The sequence below is a fragment of the Apus apus genome, chromosome 15 (genome assembly GCF_020740795.1).
Source record: "Apus apus isolate bApuApu2 chromosome 15, bApuApu2.pri.cur, whole genome shotgun sequence".
Classification (NCBI taxonomy): Eukaryota; Metazoa; Chordata; class Aves; order Apodiformes; family Apodidae; genus Apus; species Apus apus.
The window spans coordinates 8,195,898-8,222,093 of record NC_067296.1 but is presented as its reverse complement, the minus strand read 5'-3'; the positions used below and the strand labels follow the sequence as shown (position 1 = coordinate 8,222,093).

At 45.1% G+C, this 26,196-nt stretch overlaps 1 protein-coding gene across 2 annotated transcripts in view; it reads left to right on the top strand.

Annotated features, from left to right (window-relative positions):
• Positions 1–26,196, top strand: part of NFATC2 (nuclear factor of activated T cells 2) — a 92,887-nt gene that overhangs the window by 11,733 nt on the left and 54,958 nt on the right. Inside the window, exons 2-5 of one of the 2 annotated variants that reach the window (XM_051632805.1) lie at positions 5,245–5,754; positions 7,127–7,295; positions 22,936–23,138; positions 25,213–25,385. In XM_051632805.1, coding sequence (XP_051488765.1) covers positions 5,258–5,754; positions 7,127–7,295; positions 22,936–23,138; positions 25,213–25,385 — 1,042 coding nt within the window. In that variant the 5' untranslated portion in view covers positions 5,245–5,257. Of the gene's footprint in view, positions 1–4,727; positions 5,755–7,126; positions 7,296–22,935; positions 23,139–25,212; positions 25,386–26,196 lie in introns of both variants that reach the window. The other variant, XM_051632804.1, reaches the window with a different exon arrangement.

Below are 26,196 nucleotides of genomic sequence, written 5' to 3'. Positions count from 1 at the left end.
CTTTTACTTATGTAAATAAGGAACTCCACTGAAAGGCCTAAAGCTGCCATGCAGCAAGAGGTGGTGAGGTCAGGGCTGAACTTGCCCTGCACACAGCTATCTGCAGCTTCTTTCAGATGATGATTTGTATAAATCCATTGTGGAATGCAGTTGCTGTGGTAATCTGTTATTCCCTAATTTCATGCTAATTGGCAAGGTCACATTTGGCTGATAGAATGGCTTTGAAGTTACTGCCTTGTTTAAAAAACAACAGAGAGTGGGCCCTTGCAGAGCCACGTGTACACACACTGCTGTGTCCAGTCCAGCTTGTCAACTCTCTGGAGCCCAGCAGGACCCTCTGTGGGTTTTCCTTTCTGTTTTTCAGAGGTGTGTGAAAAGGAGTTGTTTAAATCAAGGGTTAAGTCTTTTGAAACTTAAATCCCTTGATCTTTTTCACCTGTGTGTTAGCTCTTCTAGCTGATCAGTATTGGGGGCAGGCCTGAAGGTCTCCCCACCTGGGAAGGCTGCCCAGCTGCCAGCGGGTCTGGGTCAGTGGAGCTGCCTGCAGGGCTTGGGAGTCTGTCCATAGGAACTGCTTTGCTGAGAGTTTACAATAAGGTAGGACACAGAGCCATGCTTACCTTTTGTGGGAGGAGGAGAGATGCTCTTGTGAACTAGTAACTGGGTGAAGGCTATGGAAAAAGGAGGGCAATACGAGCTGGCAGTTTGGAGGCAGTTTGGGTGGGATCCAAGGGGGCTTTGAGGTAGGATGAGCCTTGGGGAGTGCAGGGGAGTGGGCTGTTGTCTGACTGAGAATGTGAGGAGGTGCCAGTATTGTCTGGATGTGAAGCTCACTTTCTTTTAACCCCCTTTCAAACAAGAAGAATCTTTTAGTGTTGAATTAGAGGATGATTCAGCAGTGAAACCTTGGGTTGGGAAATGCTTGAGTGAAGGGAGGTGGAGAAGCAGCTCTGTAGCTGCATATGCCAAGGGGTGTCAGGGGAGCTGCGCTGGAGCTGCTGTGCTGCTTGCTGAGAAGTCCATGAGAAAAGCAGTGTGAGAGGACAGTCCTTTGCAGGAGTATTTCAGTCTGTGTTTTGGGATGCAGAGACAGATGGACCCCTGAACGTGGCACAGCCTTGGGTGCAAAGGTGTACTTTTGGGGCATCTGCACAAAGGTTTCAAAGGTGCTTCAGTTATTGAAAAACGCTTTTGTTAAGTCGACCTGTCATATAATAATTATCTTGTAAGAGGGTGCAATGGCCTCTCATTCCCTTGGGGAGCCCAGCTGGTGGGTGGCCGGGCTGCTCCCTGCCATCTCCAGTGTGGCAGAGGGCCAACAGTGTGAGGTTTGCTGTCCTGCTAACCTAACCAAGCTCACCTTGGCAGCTCAGGGGCTGGGGCTGCCTGCTTGGAGCCATTCCCATGGCCTGGGCTGCTCCATGTTCTCACTGGTCTTTGCAAATGCAGAGGAAAAGCAGCCAGACTGATGGGCAACAGTCTCTCCCGGTCTCCCACTGCCTCTCTTAAAGGCAGTGGCTTTAAAAGCTTGATGTTCACAAACCCAGCCTCCTGTGGTGCTCGCCTGGGGAAGCTGGGGTGTGGGCTTGGTTCTGCCCCTTCCTCGAGTGGATTCCAAATCCCAGCTTGCTTTATCCGAGTTGGCCGGGAGCAGGGTAGCTAGTCCTCTCCTACTGAAGCAAAAAGCAGAATTTCTCCTGAGTTAGGTGGCAGAGCCGTTTGCTTCCAGAAAGCAGCACTTGCTGCTTCACCCAACCACTCCTCCCTCCCCTGGTCAGAGCCTTCCGTGGTGGCATCACCGGCATTTCCATGGCGACAGACCGTGTAGTCACATGCGTGGGCAATAGCATCAGGACAGTGATTTCATTGTAACTCTGAAGTTATGCTGGGCTGGGACTCGGTCAGGAGATCTTCCCCGAACCCCCCAAGCACCCGGTCCTGACGCAGCCGCCACGATGAGTCAGGGCCGGCAGCCGCTCCCCTGCCCCAGACGCAGCCTCAGCCCCTGGGCATCAGCCCGGCCGGCTCCCCAGGCACTGCAGACCAGCCAAGGTTTTCCTCTCTGCAGTCTTGCCCACATTCCTGTGCCTCTGCCTGCTGTATTGATGATTTGCCATTGTGTGTGAGGGGGAGGACACTAAATATTTTTGCGCTGCAGAAGGCTGTGGGTGTTGCCTGCTTGGCAAAGGGCGCTGGGTGAGCGATCCCGGCTCAGCCCCCGAAGCCCTGCACAGGAGCGCTCTGCCCCGCGCTCTGGGCAGGGAAGGGAAGGACATGCTGCAGCTTGTTGTGGTGTGTCAGCGGTGTTGTTAATATCTGGTAAATGGATGCTCTTGGAGGGTGAATGCCAAGGATGAAAGTGCTCGTTTAAACACAGTGTTTCAGGGAAAAGCAAAGAAAATTCAGATTATCTAAAGCCCAGTTTTTAATAGGCAGGGAGTGTGGGTGGTGGTGGCTGTTTGTTATTCAGAAGACTTTAAAAATTAACCTGCACATACAAAAATGTGTGCCTTCCCCATACCCCTCAAGGCAAATCTACACATGCTGGCTTTGCTGCTCAACATGTGTTTTGAGGAGTTGTAATTGTTCACCTTTTGTCTGTGTATCTGGCACAGATAAGGGGGTTTAATGCGTGCAGTGGGGCCAAGTCTCACTGTAGGTGTTGAATGGGGAAATGAACCCGTGCCTGTTCCTTGATGTGGAGGTGTCTGGCCTGGAGAGTTTTTCTGTGCTCACTGGTCACCGTACGAACCTGCCTCGGGTCCTGGCATTGAGCCGCACTCTGCTTGGTGCTGAGCCTGCTGCCTGGCATCACCTTAAATGAGAGTGGTTCTTCTGAAAGTGGTGGGAGTGATGTTTTGTATGACTGCAGAGGGTGTGTTACTCTCCCAAGTCCAAAGGAGTGATGAGTTTTCTTCAAAGTGAATCGTAGCATCGATATCTGGGCTTGATGTGTCAGTTTGAGTGGTGTGAATGACACATTAATCTGGTGAGGGCCAAAGCTCTGATGTCTGAGATCAAGGACACTGAACATGTGTGGCTCAAAATTCAGTTATTCATTGCTGTTTCCCCCGTCCCCAAAACAGCTGTGTGCTGGGATTAAAAGCCAGAGGGAACCTTAAGAAATCTGCAAGCTGGACTCCCCCACTCATCTCCCACCCTGTCACATAGACATTTTGTGTGTTGGTTTGTTTGGTTGGCTGTCAGCGTTTCCCAATAAACATGAAAGCTCAGCATTTTTTTTTTTCCATGGAGTTTCTCCAGGTTGGGCAAAACATTGAGCACAAAAGGTAGCAAACAATCAGTAGAGGATTTTGCTTTCACACTAAGAAGCATTCAAAACTGAAAACGAACAGAAACCCCTTGAAATTAAATCAGTGTCTCTCTGCATGCAGAAGTTTCACAACAATCTTATGCTGCTACTTTATGCACGATGTTATTTGCTCATGGGAAATGGTGCCCCGTGTAGTGTAGGAGTTAGAGAAAATGCTGAAACAGTTACTTAAATATCTAAATGAAACCCTCTTTGCCTATGACACACTGATCTGTGCCCAGGAGTGAGCAGATTGTGCAAATTAATCTCAAACTGTGGAGCAGTTTTAGGTGTTTCCTGTTGGATCCATTGAAATCTTTAAAAACTTACACAAATCCTGATAGTGTTTTGCATGCTTTTGTGTAATGACAAATATTATTCAGCTCCCAGGCTGGGGAGGCTACAGGAGCTGATGTACATCGAGCGGTCTGCCCTGGTGTGACTCTGCTCTCTCAAGTGCCACTGGCATTAAGTACCTGATGGGGTGCAGGGAGGAGATCAGACCTGGGCTTGGAGTGGGGATTCTGTGTTGTTTAGATGCATCCCTGTTTTCTGCAACCTGGGCATGGTTTGCAAGGCAGAGAATCTCTGAAAACTGAGGATTTTTTGCACCAGGAGAAGGGGCTGCACTGAACACTTACCTGTTATTGTGTATTTTATAATCCCTCTTGGGCCAAAATGTTCCTTCAGCTGAAACTGCAAAGTAATTGCCTTTAACCACGGGGCTGGATCCTTTCTGTCATTTCTAATTAATATTTATGAATGTGTTTTCTGATCATCTGGTGTTTTCTCATGTGAAACCTGTCACCAAAACTTGTTGGCATGATATGGAGCCAAACAAATCATCACACAGAAGTTGCTTTAAAATGTAATAGTTTCAGCTCAGCTTTGGTTTCACAAAGCCCTTTCCAGCTGGACTTTGTGGAGAAAAGGTTTTCCTCCCTTCACCAAAAGCTGTTCCCCAGCCTTATGGCTTTACATAAACCTGTTTGAAAGTGATTTTATGACGTGATGGTCTCAATCCAGTTTCTAGCTGACAAAAGTTGACCAAAGTCACAACACCCTAATTGGCACTAAGGGATACATCTGTCAGAAGGAGTGGGAGGGCCAGCACGGCAATGGGCAGAGACGTGGTGCTGATCCCTCTAGCTCAGAAAGCTGGAGCCTGGCTGGGTGGTGTGGAGGTGTTTGCAGTGCTTCTGTCCATGCTGCATCTGCCCTGAGCACTTGAGCTTCCCTGGCTCTTAATCCAGTACTTTTCACAAGCATCAGTTGCAGTTAAAAAGAATGAAACAAATATTTACCTAAGACCAGATCACAACCAGTTTATAAATATGCATAACTTTTTTTAATCCATGATTGCTCAGCTTCTGTAATAATATTTATAGTCTTAAAGAGACCCTTCTTTTTCCAGAAGAACCGACTCCACATAAAACCAACAGCCCACCCTCTGGAGTTACATACGCTCATGATGTCTTGGACTGTGGCCTCAAGCCATGCCCCCTGCCTTTTCCTAGCCTTTCTGCAGATCCCATGGGCAGATATGGACAGCCAGATAGCATAGGGACAACACCTACATACCCTGCCAACGCTGCAGGGGCCTCTGCTCCAAGCCCTAGGATTGAAATTACTCCATATCATGAACTGATTCATTCAGGGGGTCCCTTCCGCAGCAGAGACACAGATGTTCTTTCGGTAGAACATCAGTCAAACTCAGCTACCACTAGCCCAAGGGTTACCCTGCCTGTCCCTGGCTTTGAGGGCTACAGAGAACCACTGTGTTTGAGCCCAGCTAGTAGCGGCTCCTCTGCAAGTTTCATTTCAGAGACAAATGTATCTCCTTGCACATCACCATGTGTTTCACCAAATAATGGTCCTAGTGATGACCTTTGTCCACAGTTTCAAAACATCCATACTCATTATTCTCCTAGAACCTCTCCAATAATGTCACCACGAACAAGCAACACGGAGGAAACCTGCTTGGGACGACATTCACCATCACCCTGTCCCAACTCAAGGTCTTCATCACCAGGTGCAAAACGGAGGTACTCTTGCACTGAGCTCTACAATACTCAGCTGCCTTCCACTTCTCCACGACAGTCAAGGACCCCCTCTCCACAATCCTCTCCCCGCATCCCCTTGAGAGAAGACAACTCTTCAGTTACTTACACGCAGTTGCCCAGTGCTTCTCTTTCCATGGATGCTATGAGCAGCCTTCCTACGGATCCTTCCTGTGGTGTTCCCACGAAGATTTGGAAAACCAGCCCTGATCCTTCATCAATGCCTTCCCACAAAAACAGCATTCCATGCCACGTCTTTCAGACCGTCGACTTCCATGGGCCTTGTGAGCAGGAGGACAGGAGAAACTCAGCCCCAGAATCAATTTTGTTGGTACCTCCCTCCTGGACAAAGCAACTGGTGCCTGCAATACCTATCTGCAGGTATGTAGTGCTGCTTGTGATTGTGTGTTTTGCTCATGGTGTGATGTCCCTTGTCATGCATAGTGATCCCTAGGGAGCATTTCCTTGGGCAGATCCTGCTGCAGACCAGAGCTAAGTGCTTGGGGACAGCACTGGTTAATGGCAGCCCAATCCATTACAATTCTGAGAGATGAAAAAATTTGAGTTTGGAAGAAACATCATCAGAGTAGTTCACTGGTAGCACAGCATACAATAAATTCAAATTTCTGAAGTACTTGTCTGAAAAAGCAGATTGCAGACAGCCTTTGAAAAAGGCTAAACACTCTGGTTCCATCCTGCTGCTATTAAAATGGTCTGATGGCTTTTCCAAATTCAGAGAATGTCTCACTTATAAATTTCCATCAAGGATGAAATACTTTCAATATTTCCTGATGCAAAATAAGCACTCTGGTCCAAGTCAGACTGAGCATTCAGTCAACCCCAAGTGACTTATTGTTACTTGTTAATTTGTTAATTGTCATTTAACCCAAATCTCAGTTGTTGGCATTAACCTCATCAGCTCTCTCCATTGTCTGGCACTGGCATGTGGCAGGTCTGGACCCTGAGTCCTGCTTGCCTGCCAGGATGGAGGTTGCCAAATGTGTGACTCCACTTGCAGTCACTACTGGCACCCTGTCAGCCCTGCCATCCTGCTCAGCAGAAAGGTTGTCCCCATGCTGATGTTATCCCATGCTGCTCCCGACCTGCTGAACACAAATTGCAAGGCAAAGAATATGGACTCTCACTTTCCTTGGCTTGTTGGATCAGTCCTGGCAGCAGTTTGTACTAACCAAGTTGGAGTTGCTTAAAATCCAGTGCAAGCTCTAGTTGTACATTTCAATGTATTCATTTCGTATTATAAACCTTTGTGTATTTTGATAATAGGAAAACTAGCATCAGGTAAGAATATTTAGGATTTTATTAATGTGCATCTTTACAATTTCCATAAATATGAATATTATTAATTTACACAAATGGTAATTATTAGTAAAAGAAAATAATATTTCTGTGATTAATAGTTTTGTGATCAAAGTTTAAGATGTATAGGAAAAGCTAGATAGAAGAGGGGGATCTCTGAAAAAACATAACTTCTATTTCTTAAACAGGAGTATCTGTAACAATATTCTAATCTCTTCTGCAAGGAGATGGGCCTGCAGAAATTATGATGTTAGTGCTGAAGTTCAGAGTTTGGAATCAAATGTCAGCAGGATGGCATATTCTTATGGGAACTGATAGCAGATTCCTAAACATTTCAGAGAGAAGCCCCAGTGGGGCACTTGGAGAAAGGATGGATCAGGGCTTTGAGAAGTCAAGTGCTAAAGAATTTCAGCTGCTGTGGTCTCTCTCTGCCCAGCTTGCCTGTCCAGTCACTCCCACCCCTCGAGTGGCCTCTCTCCAGCCAGTCGGGCTCCTACGAGCTGCGGATCGAGGTCCAGCCGAAGCCCCACCACCGGGCACACTACGAGACCGAGGGCAGCCGAGGGGCCGTCAAGGCACCGACCGGAGGCCACCCTGTCGTGCAGGTAAGGGACTGGAGAACACCTCCATAGAGGAAAAGTGGGGGATGATTAGGGGGTGAAAGTCTTGCTGGGGTCTGGCCCTGAAAGAAGGGGGGAGCATGTGAACGTGGGTGTGCTTGTAGATGTGCATAAAGCATCTGAAGTTTAACTGTGATGAAGTCCTGGATGCTTGGAAAGTTGGTTTGGATTAGCTTGTGAAAGCTCAGAAACTTGAGTGAAATATTTGCCACCTTTTCTGTGCTACGTGTCACACCTCCCGTGACCCAACTCTGTCAGAACATGTGCAGCTGCCCTGAATTCCAGCTGAGCCAGTTTTATATTGAGAACAGACTCTTCTGTGTAAAACAGGGCTTTTTGTGAGGTTCGAAATGTACCAACATCAAGCCTGGCTTTCAAATTCAGAATATTTCAGTGACCTACCAAACAGATTTAAAATAAGTAGCAGATCATGTTAGAACTGCAGTCCCAGGTCCTCCTGCCAGCAGTGAGGGAGGGTTTTGGAGCTGAGCTCCCCAGGTTCCTGCAGAGCAAGTCCATGCAGCAGAGAGCTGCTGCCTGTGTTTCTGACTATGTGTAACCTCAGCCTCTCTCCAGTCCATACAGCCAGACTATGAGACTCACATACATTCTCTTAAGACTTAATAAAAAGCAAAGCAGCCTTCTTTAACCTTGGTTGGGGGTGGATTAGGAAGGTATGGATGTTACACTGGGGTTTCTCCAGTTAACAGCTGCCTTTTGCTAGAAATGTCTTTCATGCATTTGTTCTTCCTTAGCAATTTTACGTTTCCACCTCTGCCCCTCCCCTCTGGTTACTTGGTAGAGCTGCTAATTTTAAGCTCACTTAAATTTAGGTCAAAGAACTTCACCTGTGTGTAATTCAAGCACTCGGTACATACATTTCAATCTAGTGCCTGGTTGATATGTAACTTGCTGATGCCATGTCCCACCTTGCATGCAGTCCTGCTTGCCATCTGTGGCAACACTGCCTTCTTTTTGTCCTGGATGTGCACCACCATGGGGAAACCTGTCTTAACTGTATTAGCCATGTGGTGAAGAGACAACAGAGCAAGATAATTACATAGTAGTGGGGATGATTTAAAGAAAAACTTGGCCTTTTATAGCTGTAAATATGGAGAAGACTTCTTTATCAGTTTTACAGAGAAAGGGTGAATGAGTTTAGGCAGGAGCTCCCTCATGATTTGGGCTGATATCACTACAGAAACAGAGTTTTATATCTCTTTTGAGGTATAATTTATATTGCCTTAAAGAGTGAAGTTCTGGTCCTAGCTATGCTTGTGAGAAGGGAAGTCACCCTGCTGAAACCAGTGAACAAAGTCCAAGCTGATGGTCATGGAGGTAACACAATTTGGCCCTTTGCTGACCTGAGAGGTGGATGAGCTGAACCATGATTCTGTTGTGGAGGGTGAAGGGCTTTTCCTTCACTTTTCAAAGTCTAATGTAAAATAATGGCTCAGTAGCTGCACTGTAGCCATCTGGGGCCCCAACAGCCTGTTCAGTCATTTCCTCCTCATTTCAGGCAGTGCCATTCAGGAAGGAAAGCCTGGGTTTTGGTCAGGGTTGTGAGGTGTCAGGGCGATATTCCTGGTAACGATGGATGATAACTGCACAGATCCTGCACAGCTACAACTTTCACTAGGCAAAGTTGGAGTGCATCCTACAGATGCTTTTGTCATATTCAGGAATTGCTCTGGCAAGAGTGAACCAGGAAAATGTTGAAGTTTATGCTTAAAATTAAAGCATGTGATCAATATCACTAATTTCACTGGGTTGATTGGTGCTTAACTTCAAACATATGTTAGATACTTCCCTGCAGGCTCAGCCCCTTTTAAAAATCAAGCCATAAATTGTTAAATCAATGAATTTGTTTACTTCAGTTGAGCTGAACTTACATGTATGGACTGGATATGTGAGTAAAGGGTGCAGGATAATAATAAATAGCAATCACGTTTGACATACTTCGATATATGCAATCTTTTTAGTTTATGAATCTGACAAACTGATATCCCACTGTGGTGTGTTTGGGATGCACGAACTATATGGTCAATCAGCACTTGCTCTTTTCTGAGTTTGCTTACAAATACAGTATCATTTACCTTCCCAAGATATTCCTATCAACCGGATGTTTATTGCAATGAAGAAGTTTCTTGTGACCTGGGGAAATATAAGTGCGTTGTTTCCTTCCTGTAATCAATATCAATCAAAGAGGGATTTATACTTTTTGCTGGAGACAGGAACTGATATTACGAGTTTTATCATAATTTGCCATCAAGCTTAAGGATCTTAAACTATACATTCAGAGATCCACATTAGTTTCCCAAGCAGATGTGCCTCTGCACAGCTGTGCCTGCATATGGGGAAAATATGGACAGTTTCTTTATGAAGGTTTATAATAAACCTGGAAGTATTCATTGGATTTGTGTTGACTTTAATATAACAAGGTTCATATGGATACTGAGTGATGAGATAGTTGCACCTGTATCCTTTATGACATCTGAAACTTGGGAAAGCTAGTAAAATCCAAAGCTTTCATGTCATAAGTTACTTGGTTTCAAGGCTTTTGGGTGTTTTTTTTCCTCCTTTCCCCTCCATGAATTTTAACATTTTTGTTCTTGTCAGATGCAAACAGTACAGAAAATGAGAAAATTAAACAGGAGAAATTTTTGAAAGGTAGATGCTGTGTTGAGACAAGTTTGCATGAATTAAAGGCTGGCTGCAAGGAAATTAACTTGTTTTCAACACGTTTCCCCTGTGTTTGGCCCCAGAGCAGGAAAGGCAGTGGTGACCCAGGGCTGACAGGGCTGGGGTTCTCCTGCAGACCTGGTACTGGGGACCCACAGCACTTAGTAAATGACAGATGTGAACACACCACCCCTGGGATTTTTCTGGAGCACTAGGACCTCTCCATGGCAACTTTCTTGAAGCCAGTGCTGTCTCTTAGACATTTGGACTTTGAGCATTGAGAAGCCAAACTCATCCTGAGTGGGAGAAGCCCACCAAAGTGGTGGAATTTATACTAAGGCTGTATGTCACATTCACATCCCAAATATTTTAAACCCCTTTTGATATACTGCTTTTCCACTATTTTTTTAAATCTTCTCTAAAATACAGTCTCTTTGAAAAAATATATCTGATTCAACAAAAAAATATGCATTAAATTAAATCTCCATGTGACTAATTATCCAGCTGAACCTCCTGGAGGAAGAGGTGTAGCTTTTCCAGGGTTGTATTGGCCTGCAATATTTATTTTCTGAAAACTGCATTTTGCATGCAAGTTTCTTCTTTTGGGTGCTCTGAAGCTACAGGGCAGCAGATCTCACATCCTCCAGGCCCTATCTCGTGGTTTATCTTTCTGATGCTGCTTCCTCTTCTTCACGTGTCTAGCCCCGAGAATTTGTGCACAAGACTCTGCACCAGTTGTACAGTCCAAGTATGGCAGGAGAAGACTCTGGTTAATGAAAACCTCTGGCTAGATGGGTCACACAGACAAGGGCATTTAATTTCAATTTCAGATGTGCACCTGCCATGGGTAGTTGTAAGGCTGATGTATACTATTTTGTTAAAAATCTGTTTATGAGAACTCAGCGAAGTCTTGGACTCAAAGAGTAAATATACACTTTTGCTTTTCTTCTTATTTCTAATTTTTTCCCCAAGCACCTATGTGTTTTGGACTTTCCTTGTTGTAAACAATCCTTGAGGAACCTGGGTTTTTACATAGCTCTCCAGCACAGTAATTTGTAGTCAAGATTCTCAGGGGAGTGTGCCTAACGTGTTTTTTTTTTTTTTAATTGCCATCCTAGCAAATCCTTCCCCTGATGTATTGGTTCTCTAACTTATCTTTACAAAAGGCTCAAATACTTCTGAATGAAACCCAGCACATAAGTAATGAGTAACTCATTTGCATCTACACGCTTTGTTTCTCTCACTTCCACCGCATTATTAACTCAGTTCTTCACCGACAAACCTCCTTTTTTCCATTGCTTGTGTCAGGTGGCTGAATCTGCTCAGCACATCCCAGGGCTGCCGTGTTGGAAAGCAGCTGAGGGTGTTGGTCACTTGGGCTCCTTTCCAAGGCAGCACCTTGCCCAGAGCACAACCTGCATCGGTTGTTCCTCGAGTTGGGGCGGAGAAAAGCTCACTCCTCAGCTATCAAGTTTGCACCTTCCTGCAGCCGGAGGCTTCAGGTGCTCGGGCAGCCCGAGGCTGAGCCAGCTGAGCCTGCGTGTGTGGTGAGGCCTGTTGGGGACTTCGCAGAGACCCATCTGGCTGGCGGGCAGAGTCACTGCCTCAGGTCACAGCAGGCTGGGCACTGCCTTAGGAACTGGGAGCTCTCTCCTCCAGCAGCCTTTGCCCCTGGGCCCTGTGTCCCCACAGACAGGGAGGAAACCTCCCTGGGACCTGCCTGGGCTGCTGCTGAGTTCTGAGGCCTTTGTTTCATGAACGCGGTGAGTTCAACTGGGTTACAGGGCTGAGAGAGGGGCAGGAATGTTTCTTTCGAGTCAGAGCACCAGGGATTCCTCCTTTCACATCTCCCCACAGCAGGAGGGGGAAATATCTCAAGATGACTGAGCCTGCTGATGCTATCCTAAAATAATCTGGCAGTTATGTTTATTTAACAAAAGCTCTGCCCATGCAGATGTCTTGGACATCAGTGAGGTCTTCAGTCTCTTCTCTTGGCACACACGACGCCAAAACCCGTTGACAGTTCCTCTGACAGAGGTTTGGGAGCAGTGGCCTCCAGCGTGGCCGCAACAGGCAAGCCAGGCCCAAGCCGGCCTTCAGCTGGCAGCAGTGAACGTGCTCCCCCATAAGCTTAATTCCAAAAGCAAAGAGGAGGGAGTGATTCTGCTATGAGCTATCATCCTCCTGCCATAGTCACATCTCCTTTACTGGCTTATTTGTAATGGTAGAACTTAAATATGTTACCTAGCTGATTAGCAGCCTTCCAGTACCTGAAGGGGGCCTGCAAGAAGGCTGGGGAGGGACTTTTTACAAGGTCAGGTAGCAAGAGGACATGGAGTAATGGCTTAAAATTGGAAGAGGGGAGATTAAGGTTAAACATTAGGAGAAATTCTTCACTGTGAGGGTGGTTAGACACTGAAACAGGTTGCCCAGAGAAGCTGTGGAAGCCCCATCCCTGGCAGTGTTGAAGGGCAGGTTGGATGGGGCTTGGAGCAACCTGGGCTGGTGGGAGGTGTCCCTGCCCATGCAGGGGGTTGGATCTAGATTATTTTTAAGGTCCCTTCCAACCCGAACCATTCTATGATTCTATGAACGTCCAAACATAGACCAGGTCTACAAATGAAAGGCACTGGGGGGCACAGGGTCCCCCTGATCCATCACAGCCTGCATGTCTTGGTCTCCTCCTTGCTTCTCCTCTTTAATGCAGGAAAGGTGTATGGAAACAGGCTCGTGTTCAGCACAGCTGACCCAAATTTCCCTAGGGATTTAGCTTTTTAAATTGTGGTGACTTTCACTGGCTTTTTTTTTTGCTTTTTTTAAAAACTTTGAAAAAGCTGGAATGGTAGAGTTGTTAATGGAGCTACACGGAAGCCGCTTTACAATAACAAACGTATGTTCCACTTTCCTTTTATATTTGAATTTTGCCGAATGTATTTTCTTGTGGTTTCTAAGTCAAAGGAGACATTGTTTTCTAGCCTAGGCTTTCCATGGGGCCCTGACTTTTAATTGTATGTGACTTCCAACATTCAACCAATTTCTTTGTGTAGTAGTGTAACCAGAACTTCTGATGGAAACTCAAAACCAAATCACAGCTCATACTGTGATTCACACTCTCACAAGTAGGGCTGGGCTGGAGATGTTCTCCTTCTGAAATCCAAACCAGCCTGATTTGCTTTTGAGAGCACATTGGAGGAGTTGAGTGTGTCCTTTTTTTGCCCATATTCCCAACTCCCTGTGTTTGGGGAAATCCAAGCTCCAGGCTGAAGCCCTGCATGGTTGCACTTCCATGGGCAGGCTGCACTGGACTTGCATGATGGAGGTGACTTGTGCTGTGCAACTACTTTGTACTATTCTTGTGGCCTTCACTTCCTTTTTCTAGTGAGCAGGAGCCTCCACACAGGCTCTCAGCAGCTTTTGCCACTTCCAGGGATTTCTGTCCACAACTTGAGAACAGCATGTGACAGATTGACTGCACAGTTCACGCCCGATTTAGCTGTAAGACTACCAGGCTTGTTTGCACAACTGTGATGATCACAGGTGCCTCTTGAGCTTTGAGCTGTTGGGTTGTGGATATATTGATGCTGTTACATGTGCTAACGCTGGGATAGATGTGAAATGCCAGAAATGCAAATTTTAGGTACATCTGGGAAATTCTCTTCAAAACTAATACCCCATCAAATATAAGGGTAGGTCAGTACCCCTCCCTCACACTGTACTGGTAGCATGGCTGTACCTTCAAATCTGTCTGAAAGCTCCAGGAAGCCGCTGAGGAAATGAAATTGTTAGATAAATCACAAGTAGTGTAGGCAAACACAGATCTGCCTGAAATTTGCTTTTGTTTACTTGTGAGACTGGACTGACAAATGGGAAATATAAAATACATCTAATAAACCCAGATTAGAGTGAGAGCTGACCTGTATGCTTTCTCTAACTAATGCAAGAAGAGAACTGCTGGGTAAAAGGGAAGATAACTAGCTACTGGGACAATCTAACCAGAGATTAGTTGCATCCTCTGTTGCCTGAAGTCTTTAAACTGTGTCCCCCTGTTTGAAAGGGTCACTGCCACTGGCTGTGGTTAGATGTCCTGGCTGAGTGAGTGCAGCTTGCCCCTAGGAGAAGGCAGGCAGGATCACTCCATGGTGTAGCTGGGGTGCAGAGGTTCAAGGCACCATGATCAGGGAATCATGTACATCGAGGGAGCAGTGGGATTTTCCCATGTGCCAACCTGCTTTGAGTTAGAGGTGAATGAAGAGCTCTCACTGAAGCTCTTGAGCCCAATTTGGAATAGATTGCTTTTGATGGAAAGTAATTTTGCCTGAGGTGAGGGGAGGGAGAGTACCTCAGCTGGTTTGAGGGTGATTCCTGTGCTATGTAGAACGCTTGGGTAATTCCTTGGATTAGAAACATGCTTGGATTAGGCAGATGAAAGATTTAGGCTACTCTTTCATGTCTGTTCTCACTGCAGAACTGTACAAGGGGGAGGCAGTGCACAGTAAACCAGAGTTTGAATTTCTGGCTGTTTTTTACCATGAATGTTGGACACTTCCAGTGCAGCAGTAATGCTGAGATAACTCATCCCATTCAGGGCATGCTTGAGTATCCACAGGAGAAGTTCATGTGGGGTGGAGAGAGTCCTGTAAACTCACACCTGAGCTCTCTGTTCACAGACAGTGAAGTCCAGCTAAGTCCCCACTTCCTCCCTTGCTCTCTCAAGACCAATGTATATTCAGTTGGAAGAGCCTTGTGCCAAGTGAGGACTTGCACCTGGGTCTCCTGTGTCTGGGGGGAGCATCATGCTCACCAAGCTAATGGCTACTCAGGGGGAAAGGGACTGGGTTCCTCTTGCCTGATGCTGCTTTGTGAAAATTTTCTAGGGTCCCTATTTAATTCTGAAACAGCTGTTGAAACCCTGATGCTTCCAGCAGATATAAGTTATTTTCTCTCTGAGCATGCCTCATGTTGTGGGTTTCAGTATAAGAAAGAAGTTGGGGAGGGGGGTGGTTCTTGGGGCTTGGTGGTTTGTTTGTTTGTTTGTTTGTTTCCTTTTCTCAAAAATGCTTTTTTGTTAAGATCCTTTAAAAAATCTGGCTGATGTTCAGTCAAATAGCCAGTGCCTAGCAAAGGTCCTGGTTCCTGGACCCCAAACCCACCTCACAGGAGGCCTGGCATTAAGCCCTGGCAGAGGGCCCAGCTTTGGGGATTTGGTTCCATGCAGTCAAATCAATCATCTTAGGCTGAACTGAGTAACTTCAAGATGCTTTTCCTGCTGCCACTGTCCCATCGTGTCCCTTGTCAGCATGATTGCTCTCAAGCTTTGTTCTACATCCCGGTTGCACAGCATGATGCTCCTGGGACTGCATCTGGAGCATCTCTGCCTTGCCTGTCTGCTGGGAAGGACAAGCTGAATGTGGCAGAGGAAGCTGCAAGGTTAGGTGATAAGAAAGCATCTCTCCTTGCTGCCCTCCATTCTGCTCCAGCAGGGCTGAGGCTGGTTCCCCCAGGGCCTCCAAGAGCTGCCAAGGGAATTACTTCCCTCACTGGTGGCAGAGCCCCATACTGAGGCACAGCCCTGTCAAAATTAGCAGATTTGCACCCTCTGATTTACTGATGGCAGAGAGAGTTTTGTCATGCTGGGGAAGCTTAAATCTTTTATTGTGAATGTGCATGGAAGCTCTTTTGGTACACAGCTGGTTTTCTTAGAAAAAAATTCATATTTTCATCCAGCTATGAAAATCTGATCTCCAAATTCCCAAATCTGTACATGTGCAGAAGTTGGATGCATAATGCCTCTTACAACCTTTCAGCTGAGATAGTCAAAGCATCCTGAAAACAGGATCAGCTCTTCATAGGAGTAGGGAAACTGAGGCACAGGGAGGAAACAACTTGCTTACGTAGGGTCAGTGTCAGGACAGTCAGGAACAAAACTCCCCAACTGCTTTCTCCTGCCATCTGTCCCAGACCTGCATTTTAACCCTGTGTGGAAGAAGAAATCCCAGTTAGACACTGGGAGTCTGGTTGACATTTACTGTAAGAAGCAGCGTAGCAAATGAGATTCAGTCCTTGGAATTTTGACAAAATTGTCACCAAAATAAGAAACACTTAAAATTGAGTATAATAAAAACTCATCATCAGAATCATCAGAATCAGATGTTCAAAGGATTATCTTTGGAGGCCTTTTTAGACTGGTTTGGTAAGGACCAAAGAAAACTAAGGCAGAGATTTTATTCTAGTTTGAGTTCTTTTTCTGTGTCCCAAGTACATTAAATTGAACAAAAACATGTGACAAGAGTCAACTTTATTGCTCAATGTCAGCTCTAAGTGAAGCAGGCAGGCAAGCTGCTACATGATCCTGTGTTTGGATGAGGTCTTTGCCTTAGTTAGTGACAGCTATTGATAAGTCACTCTCCACAAGACAGTACATTGAAATTTTCCATTTTGGTAGGAGTATTGTCGAGTAAAGATCCCTTCCTCCAAAATCCTTGACATTGTTGCAGTCAAAGGGTATTAATTGTGAGAATTAACGATCAAAGTTGAGTCCACCAGGAAGGGAATTTAATGGCCACAGCAGCAGGGCAGTGCCAAGAAGGGGCTGTTCCAACAAGCACATCTTCCTCTTGTCTGTTGCTGAGTGTCCAAAAACACTTCCTGGCATGGGAGACAACCTTGGGTCTGGTGAAGAGTCTGAGCAGCTAAACAGTCTGTGGTGTCAAAAGCTTTGAGACACGGGTGTAACTCTTCAGCCTCTCACTGTTTCTGGAGGAAGGTGGGTGTTGGGCAAGCTGGGGCTCCTTCCTAGGGCAGCCAGTGCTGCAACCGCATGCTGCTCCTGGCCAGCCTTTCAGGGCTTCCTTATCTTCTCGTGTACAGCAGGAAAAGGGAAGCAGTAGGAGGAAACGATTTCTCACGCGGCTTTGTATTTGCTTCTAATTAAATGCTGCCAGTCAAGCTCTGTTTTCCCACTTTTCACTACCGGCCGGGGATGGTCTATCTGAATCACCCTGGCGCTGCTCTCAAAGCTGACCACACACATGCACACCCCCTTTGGGGAAGCTGGAGTGACTTCCACGGGGAGATAGCAAGTGATATGCAGCAGTTAATGGTCTAAGCCTCATGTTACTGTGAGCTGAAACAGGCATGAGAGCTGATTGCTTTCAAGCAAATAAAATCACCAAGACTAGTGAATTTATTCCCCAATTTTATACTTTCCTTCTGGCAGCAGCTTGCGTTGTCTAGACAGGAAGATGTGTGCAATCAGCTTTAAAGATGCAGCTTTAAACCTCCCAGGGGAGAAACACCAGAATTCCTGACAAGCAAAGCTCTGTTGGGATGAATGGGAAATGAATTATTCCCTTCTACTCTCCAAGGCAATCGGCATCTGTATCACACAGGGCAACATTTTCACTGGGGCTCTTAAAAAAGTGCCCATAAGATCTGCAGATGCTCCTGTTTTGTCTCGCAAAGCCCATCACAGTTTGCATGCAGACTTTCAGATGTGCACCATCCAAACTAGGAATCTCTGAGAAAATTTGGCTCTGAAGCCCATCAATTAAAAAGGCAAAGGCAGGAACGTGCAATACTAGTGGAAATGGAGATGCTGTGGCTGGTGAGCTGTGTTAATGCACGTGCCATTTGCAGAACTAGATTGCTCACCCCTGCAGCAAGGCAGGGCACAGAGACCTCGGGTTTCTCACTGTGGTTTGGCTGTTTGCGCCCTGCAGGACCTGGCAAATCTCTGCACCTCTCTGCCCCAGATTCCTTGTTTAAGAGTAAAAAAGTTATCTTGTTTGTCTTCTGGGAGTCCTCCATCCTTTTGCTAACAATGTAATTCTATATAAAATACAATAATAGTTAATCTCAAACATGTCCAAGATTCAAAGACCAAAATTTTGACTCTTTCACTAAATTCCATCTGTATATGCGTGTTTTATCTGTAGGTGGCCACCTACAGAATCTTTAAGGAATTTGCCTTTCTTTCTGACTCTGCTGGCAATTTATCACTTGGTTACCAGACAGCATAACTAGGAGGTGTTGCAGGCTTCACTTGTGCAGAGATTTGCTACTCATGCAACAGAGTAAAGAAGCTGTGTCTTTAAATCCCCACGGCCAGAGGCAATGCCAACTGTTTGGATGCAGGGTTTGGTTCATCTCAGCACTGGGGTAGGGACTGATTTAGATGTGAATTTTAAACTCTGGGGTTAAGTGCTTGTGTTTTTGGAGCTGGGGTCTCAGTTCATGTGAAGATTTGAGTTTTGAAATAATGCAGGAAAAAAACCTGTGTTGTTCTGTGTGCCTAATGAGTGGTCTCGATGGCTGCAGTTGCTGGTACCATCACAGGAATTGTGTTCAGGTGGGTGACAGGGCTGCTGATACACAGCAGCTAAAGGCACATCTGCTCATTTTTTGCATGCAGAATTACACATGCTTTCCTGAAAATAACACTTAAATACCCCCTGCTGCCAAATTTCACTGGTATTGATCCACAGATGGAGTGCAGAATGAATGAATTTTATTTATGCAGAGGTGAGACGATGATTTTAATCATGCCACACATTTCCATTTTGTTTAGAAACCAAATCATAGCAGCAAACCAAATAAGAAAAGTCTCCTTGTTTTCTGAATGATGTTATTTGTTTATCTGCCAAAGTGCTTTGCATTTCCTCAGGTCACAGACCAGCCCATGTCTGGCTATGTTAATATTATAAGAGTTATGCAAAAGCAAAGTTTAAGAAAAATCTTTCAACTGAAAGAAATAGGATCTTAAAATCCCAAAATAGAGTATGGAAAGGTACACATCATGTCTGGCTTCTCTTTCCCCGTGTGGCAAATGTGACTCAAAGGAGTTGGGTTTTTTCCAGCTCAATCTGTATACAGTTTGGGGGAGTTTTATTGTGAATAGGTCACCTTATGATACACAAAAATATTTCCTTCCAGAGTTCTGTATTCATAAATCTTTCTCAATTCTTACTCTCTTGCAACTGAAATCCAGATGATTTAGTTTTCTTCATGGAAAGAAGAGCAAACAAGAGTAAAGGAACACCTCGGTGTGGGTCTGGTCCTCTGCTCTTGTTTCTCCTGGAACTCCAGTTGCAGGGCACTGCACCGTCCCCTTGGGCAGCTGCAGGTTTCTACCCAGGAGATAAGCAGCAGAGTAGGATTGAAAAACTGAGACTTTTGAGATACTTGGTTGTCACTAAGGGAAGAAAAAAATATTTTCGAAGTTATTATTTAAAACATGTTTTAAGTCTTCACTTCTTTGTAGGGTTTTTTAAGGGTCACTTTTACTCCTTTGCATTATGATACTAAAGCAGCTGCTTAGCATAGTGGAGATGAGTGTTTATTGAGAGTAACAGTCTCTCATAGTTCAGTTTTGAGGAGAGACATATACCTGAACTGTAGCTTTAGTGTATTCTTTCATTCCAGCTCACACTGAAGTTTTCTATATAAAAATGCAGCACAGATTATTAACTCATTTCTGTCCCTGCAAAGCAGGGTTAGCATAACTGTTTCCCTGGTAGAGATCAACAGTGAGGTTATATGACATGACCAAAACTATGTAGTAAAGTGGTGACAGAGCTGGGTGTAAAACTCTGATTTAAAGTTCATGGAGCATTTCTATGGGCTGTTCATCTCGATTTTTTGTTGCTAAATCATCCTGATGTGTTCTTAGCAGTTGAAAGGTAGATGGAAATTCTTATTGTAAATTATCACCTATCTTATCCTTTGAAACATAATTAACTCTTTTTAAACAGGGATACTTGACACTTTAACATTTCTTTCTCTGTTTTTATTTGCAGTTTATAATGGTATTTTGATTTTACAGTGATGTTATCAAAAAACATTGCCAAAATGCCATAAATTACCAAATAGTTATGCTACTTTCTTCCACTGATCAAACAATTGATTTAAAAAGCTGGTCCTGTGGAGGACCAGAAGGCCTTTTACTGTGTGCTGTGTACCCCCTCGTCCAGCAGATGATACAAACATTGCCATATGAACAGGCAATCAATTCCTTTCTTCTTTCAGTATATATACATTTATACAGACACACACCCACAGATATGCATCTTCTTAGAAGACCAGGAATATTTTTGCCTTGGGAACTCATTCTGTACATGAGCGAACATGACTAAAAATTACTTTTAAAGGTGGCCCGGTATTAAAAAACTGTGTACGTAGCCAGTTCTGTTCCAGCTGCTACTGACTCTGCTCACCAGGGGCAAATTTTCTTCTCTAATTTATTATCTGTTTTACTCCATTCCAGTCTCCCACCTATAACTCTGGGATTTTATTTTGCCAGGATAGAGAGAAAGCTGCTTTGCAGTCCAAAGGATCCTCTCATCATCTGAGCTGGATCCACAAAGCATTACTCTGTCAGGCATGACAATAACCATGCTCAGTACTTCAAAACTACTCTTCTCCTCTCCCTCTCCCCTTGTAAAGACAAGATGGCTTTTGGTCATGCAATGGCTTTTCATTGAAGGCCAGGAAATAATGGATTTTGCAAGTACCATACTTAGGATGAGTTTCATTACAGTTCCCAGAGGACCTGGGCTTAATGGGCCTCCCTGGATAAACAGGGGATGATTCCTACATTCATCCTTGTTCCCAGTAGATCTATCATTTTGACCTCTGTCGCCTTTAATCTTCTATGCACTCAATGCATTTCTAAATCTCTCCATGGCTGCCATCATGTTTATCACATTCTTGGCAACGCTGCTTCTCCAGTGCCAATCTTGGTGCTTGGAGTCCAGCTCCACTCCTCCTCCACCTCACCCCCAGAGCCAACTGGCATGTTTGTGCAAAGCCTCGTGCCCTGTTTTCCTTCCTCGCCATCTCCTGAAGCGCTTGTGCGAGTGAGCTATCGTAGGTGTCTGTGCTGTGCCTGGGCTGGGCTCTGTAATTCTTTCTTGCACAGCCCCCACTTAAGGCCTGTTGACTTCAATGGAGCTATTCATGTAACTGGAGGCTGCATATTCGGGCCCTTGGGTTGTAAGTTCTCTGGGGCATAGACCCCAGCTTTGTATGCCTTGCAAATATGTGCTAGATGAGTAATGATAGCTCAGAAGAGTGAGTGTCACTTTACATTTGCCATACTGAAGGAAGGTTGCCAGGATTGCATTGATGCTGCTTGTGGTCCCCTTCCAGGGGGGAATTAATCCTTCCATGCCTCCTGCTGACTGGTGAAAAGAAAAAAGAAAAAAAACAACCCACGGTTTGGCCATGAATACCATTAACTTAATCTTCCTTTTCTCTGATCTTCCAGTACTATTTGCTTTGTATGGCTTCATCAAGGTTTTGTATGTGGACAAAATAATTGAAAACAAATTTAGCATGTCTCAGACCATAAAGTTCCCTTTCAGCTAGATCACTGGCTATGCGGTAGATAAATGTCTGGTTTTAATTTTTGGTTATGTGAGAAATTTAGAATGGTTTGATTTGTAATTCTGAATGTTAATAAAGAAGGGGAAATTTCCTAGTCTCCTGGCCTGTGGAGGCATTCTGGCTTTCTTGCTTCTCTTACAGCAAATGCGGTTTATCAATTATGTTGTTTAGTACAGTAGAGCCTGTTTATGTCCTTGAACCCTAGAGGCCCCTGTCTCTAAGGTCAACTAAGACCTTCTTGTGCCAGGTACTGTACAGTGACAGACCAAAAATGCCATCTCTACCTGTACAGATACTATTTTAATGCAATGCAGGAGGAATGGCTGAAGGTGCATGGACTGCTGGGGGAAGGATGAGTTTCAAAGAGCAGTGAATCAAAGCTGGTCCACATAAGTGGGACCAGGAACATATTTCCAAAGTGGAACTAAGAACATATTTCCTTTTATGACTATTGAACAATTCTGTAGACAGGGAGATTTGTAGGGTGAAGATGTAGATTTAAAAGGGAACATCTTCCCTGGAGGAAGCGGCTGTGAGTGTTTAAGAAGCTGGTGTTTGGGGCTGGATTTGGGAAGTTTGGGAATAGGTGTTGATAACTGGGTAGAAAATGAGAAGTGAGAGGGCCAAGAGACAAGCAGATCTTTGAAGATTAAGGCAGGCAGCTGGTATCTGGTGTGAGGGACACAGAAGCTTGGGGTGAGTTGAGGAAAGCAAAAGGTTGGCAGGACAGTCCTTCTAGCTGGATTTGAAATGGATGTGAGCAGGAGAAGACTGCACATTTCAAGGCCAGAGAAAGAGATTTCTGAAATGTTTGTCTGTCTGAAATATTAAGAATTTCAGTTCTCAAAATTGTAGACACACTCACTAGATTGGGGGGGGAACCCCTTTTTTTTTTAAAACTGCAGTGGAAGTAGGAATCTCAAGCTTAGCTGAGACAAAGTAATTTTACTGAACATTAGGCTGGACAGAAACTTCCATTAGCTTTGATAAGGTCTGGAGAAGGTGCATATGGGAGTACCACATATGTACCAAGTATATAAATGCAAGTGAGAGACTTTCTTCTGTCCTTACTGTCTTTCCTGCTGACAGGAAGCTGGAAGCACTGTCCCAGGCTGCAGGTGCAGGGAGTCAGCTCTGCTTTGCAGCTTTATCCATCCCCTCATTTAGGAATCAGTCACTGATAATTAAACCAGTGTACTAAAAAATCATAGAATGTACATTTTGAGAGGATTTAACAGTCTGTTTTGGAGATAATAATCAAATTTCTGTTAATGGAGAGCTTGTCTGAATTTTTTCTTGGTGTTTTTTTTTTTTTTTCCTTCTCTATGTATTTAGTATTAAAACCATTAATTGCATGTTTTTCATTAACTCTCTCCCCTATGTATCATGGACTCCAGCAAATACTCTTCAGAGGATGTCTGTGTCTCAGAGTAGGAAACAGTCTGTACTACACGTTTATATCTATTTCCTATCTGTACGTATGTCTCTAGATCTATTTGTTTCCTGACGTGACGGCATTGCAAGCCCTGTGTGTGATAATAGATTTTTAATGTCTTCACAGCTCCACGGTTACATGGAGAACAAACCCTTGGGTCTTCAGATCTTCATTGGAACAGCAGATGAACGGATACTTAAACCTCATGCTTTCTATCAAGTCCATCGCATTACCGGGAAAACTGTTACCACCACCAGCTATGAAAAAATCATTGGCAACACCAAAGTTTTAGAGATCCCACTGGAACCCAAAAATAACATGAAAGCAACGTAAGTATATTTCTTTTTATTAGGAAAGTTGAGGAGGATTAAATTGGTGTGTGAAGTTCTTTCTCATGTGGAGAAGTCACTTAAATGAATAACAATGTCTGTGCTGGAGGGATTCCCCTTTCCAACGCATTGGGTTGATATACAAGTGTAAGACCCTTTTTACAAAAGCGTGAGCAGCAGATACAAGCATCTGGGTTAAAGCTGCTTAAAGAGTTACCATCCATCAGCTGACTGTGCAGGCATTTTTGCTCTTTACCCCAATTGCTGCAGTGACTATACTGTAATCATGTATCATCTTAAAATCAGATTGGTTTGGTAGGGCACTAAGGAAAACAAGAATTGAATCTCCAAGTCCTTATGCTGCAGCAATACAATGAGAAGCAAGGAACAGTAGACAGCAGAGAAAAGGTGTGCAGTTCATTTTACAACATTTAATGGAATCAAAAACATCTCTCCTGAACTCAGCCAACTGCTCTGGCCATGAAATTGCACAGAAAAGCAAGTACAGGCACATCTTTTCTGTATTACTCTTCCCTGTTTTATGCAGGCAGAGGGATGAAGTGGGCACCAGTCTGAAACTTCAGGCTTGACTGTGTGCCAGGCAGCATGAGAGTGATTGCTCTGCAGAGGGAAGAGCTGTATCTCCATGCTTCAGAGGATACTGACAAATTGGCAGAGCAGCTATATTTTTAAGCCTCCCTACTTCATAGCAAAATCCACATTCTTTCTCTCTACATCTTTTTTCAGAAAATATACCTCATTCCTCCCTTTCCTTCAAGCCTCTCCTTCCCTCTGCACCCAAGGAAATAAATAAATGTCTGCATCTCAAGCTTAAGTAGCCAAGTGCTGAATGGAACACGACTGTCTGTTCCTAACAAGCAACTCTGGAGTAATAAACCCCTGCACACGTGCAATGGCAAGAAGAACAGTGTGGGTGTAGGAAACACCTTGGGGTTTATGCCTCCCAAAATGTGATTTTAATTAATATCAGAAGAAAAAAAAAAAAAAAAGTATGTATTTAAAATTGGTATTAAAAAGGTTGGCAGTGCCTGTCTAATAGCAGTGCACCCTTCAAGGCCAAAGATACCAGATTCTGTAAATATTAATTGGCACATTCTCTTAACGTAGACAGGCATGTTGCAAGGTTGCACTGGACTCTTAATAAGTTAACCTGCACTTACACCAATTTTAAGTTGGAATGTCAGTTTAAGCAATCCTAACCCTTTCATTGCTGCTCAGCCCCATCCTGCTCCCCACATACTCCCTCTGTGCAGGGACATGGTGGATGGGAGCAGGGAACCATTTTCTGCACTGCCAGGCTATTGCCCTGGCTGGGGGCAACATCTCAGGGCTTTGGAGGATGACATGGTGACCTGGGCCAGGGCTGAAGAGACCAGTTCTAGCAGAAGCACCTATCTTGTCCAAAAGGAGCAGAAAGCAGTTTGATTCCTGCTTTGGAGTTGAATTTGATGCTTGCGCTACAAACTGCGGGGAAAACATGCCTGGTTGGTGCTGCAATTAGCTGGTACGACTGCTGGGATTGCCCATGGAGCTGAACTAATTTGCCCATGTGCAGGCAATAGCAGTCTCTGGGCGTTGAGCTGTCTGGAGAGCTGGAAGTGGAGGCTTTGATGCTCTCTAGCTCGCAGAGGTTATTCCCTGGCTCAGTATGCACTTCTGGCTCACTTCCCCTGCTCCGAGTTGGCTCTGCCATGTGCATGCTTGTTCTTAGCACTGGAGAGAAGTTATAATGATTGGAGGGTGGCTTCTGCTGTCACCAGAATAAAGACCACCCCAAGCCCTTGGCTGGGACATGCCAGGGACACAGTGAACTATCTGGCCCAGACTCCTTGAGGAAGAGTCCAGCAGCACCCCTTATGCACTGCATGCCTGGGATTTCTTCCCCTCTACCTGCTGAAATGACAGTATCTGGAGCCTAAGCAGAGCAAGTATTTGGAGCTGCTTTTAACTTGGAGATTGAAGCAAAACAGCTTATCCTCTGGACTGTCACCTATTTTCAAGCTGTTTAAGAGCAGAAATGTTAAGCTAAATGGTGTGTGTGCGTGTTTGGCAGCATTGACTGTGCGGGGATTTTGAAGCTGAGGAACGCAGACATCGAGCTGCGCAAGGGAGAGACGGACATCGGCAGGAAGAACACCCGGGTCCGGCTCGTCTTCCGTGTCCACATCCCTGAATCCAACGGCAGGATCGTTTCTCTGCAAGCAGCATCAAACCCCATTGAATGCTGTAAGTAACCCCTGAGATTTGCTTCTGTTCTGTCCCCTGTGACAATGATTGTCTTGTCCCTGTGCTCCAGGCCAGCAATGAGGTGCTCAGGTAGCAGACACAGGGTGCTCTGCTCCTGTGCTGGCTGGGTCTGGGACACCATTTGAGTGACCTGTGGCTCTTACCTATCTGCACTCCCACTCCTGAAAACAGCTTTGGTAGCAAGTGGCTCTTCATTATGCTTAGAACTTGTGAGGACAGTGAAGGACTTGGGGCTTTTGCAAAGTTGATTTATCAGTGTGTTACTCCTGGATCCTTTTTGGCCATTAGGTCTTTTCTGGGAGCAGGGAGCCAGCATGGCTGTGCATGTAGGGGTGTATGTCCTTTCTCCCTGTCTGTGCATGAGTGTGCAAGCTGCTGCCTTCCTGGGAGTGTTTTTATTTTGATTGGAGGTACAATCAGAACTTGTTATCTAACAAGCTGGCACGTGGTTGGAGGTTTTGAATTCAAACCTAAGCTAGATCCTAGCACTGTGGCCAGTCCTGCCTGCCAAAGGGGTGACCACGGTCCTCTGATCTGAGCTGTGGTAGGAACTCAACTGCAATGGAGAAACAGGTTTGATTTTGAGGCTCAGGAACATCCTGGTAATTGTTTCTTCTAGATGTCAGTGCTAAGGGCTGTGCAGCTCAGGAGGCTGCAGCTGAAGCAGGGAAAGCCCAGCTTGTTCTGTTATTCCCCTGAGGGACAGAGAAAACTTGCAGTTCTGATTTCTGATGGGCAAATCCTATAAGCGTGTAAGCTGAGAAACCTGCACCTCCCACTCATTTTAACG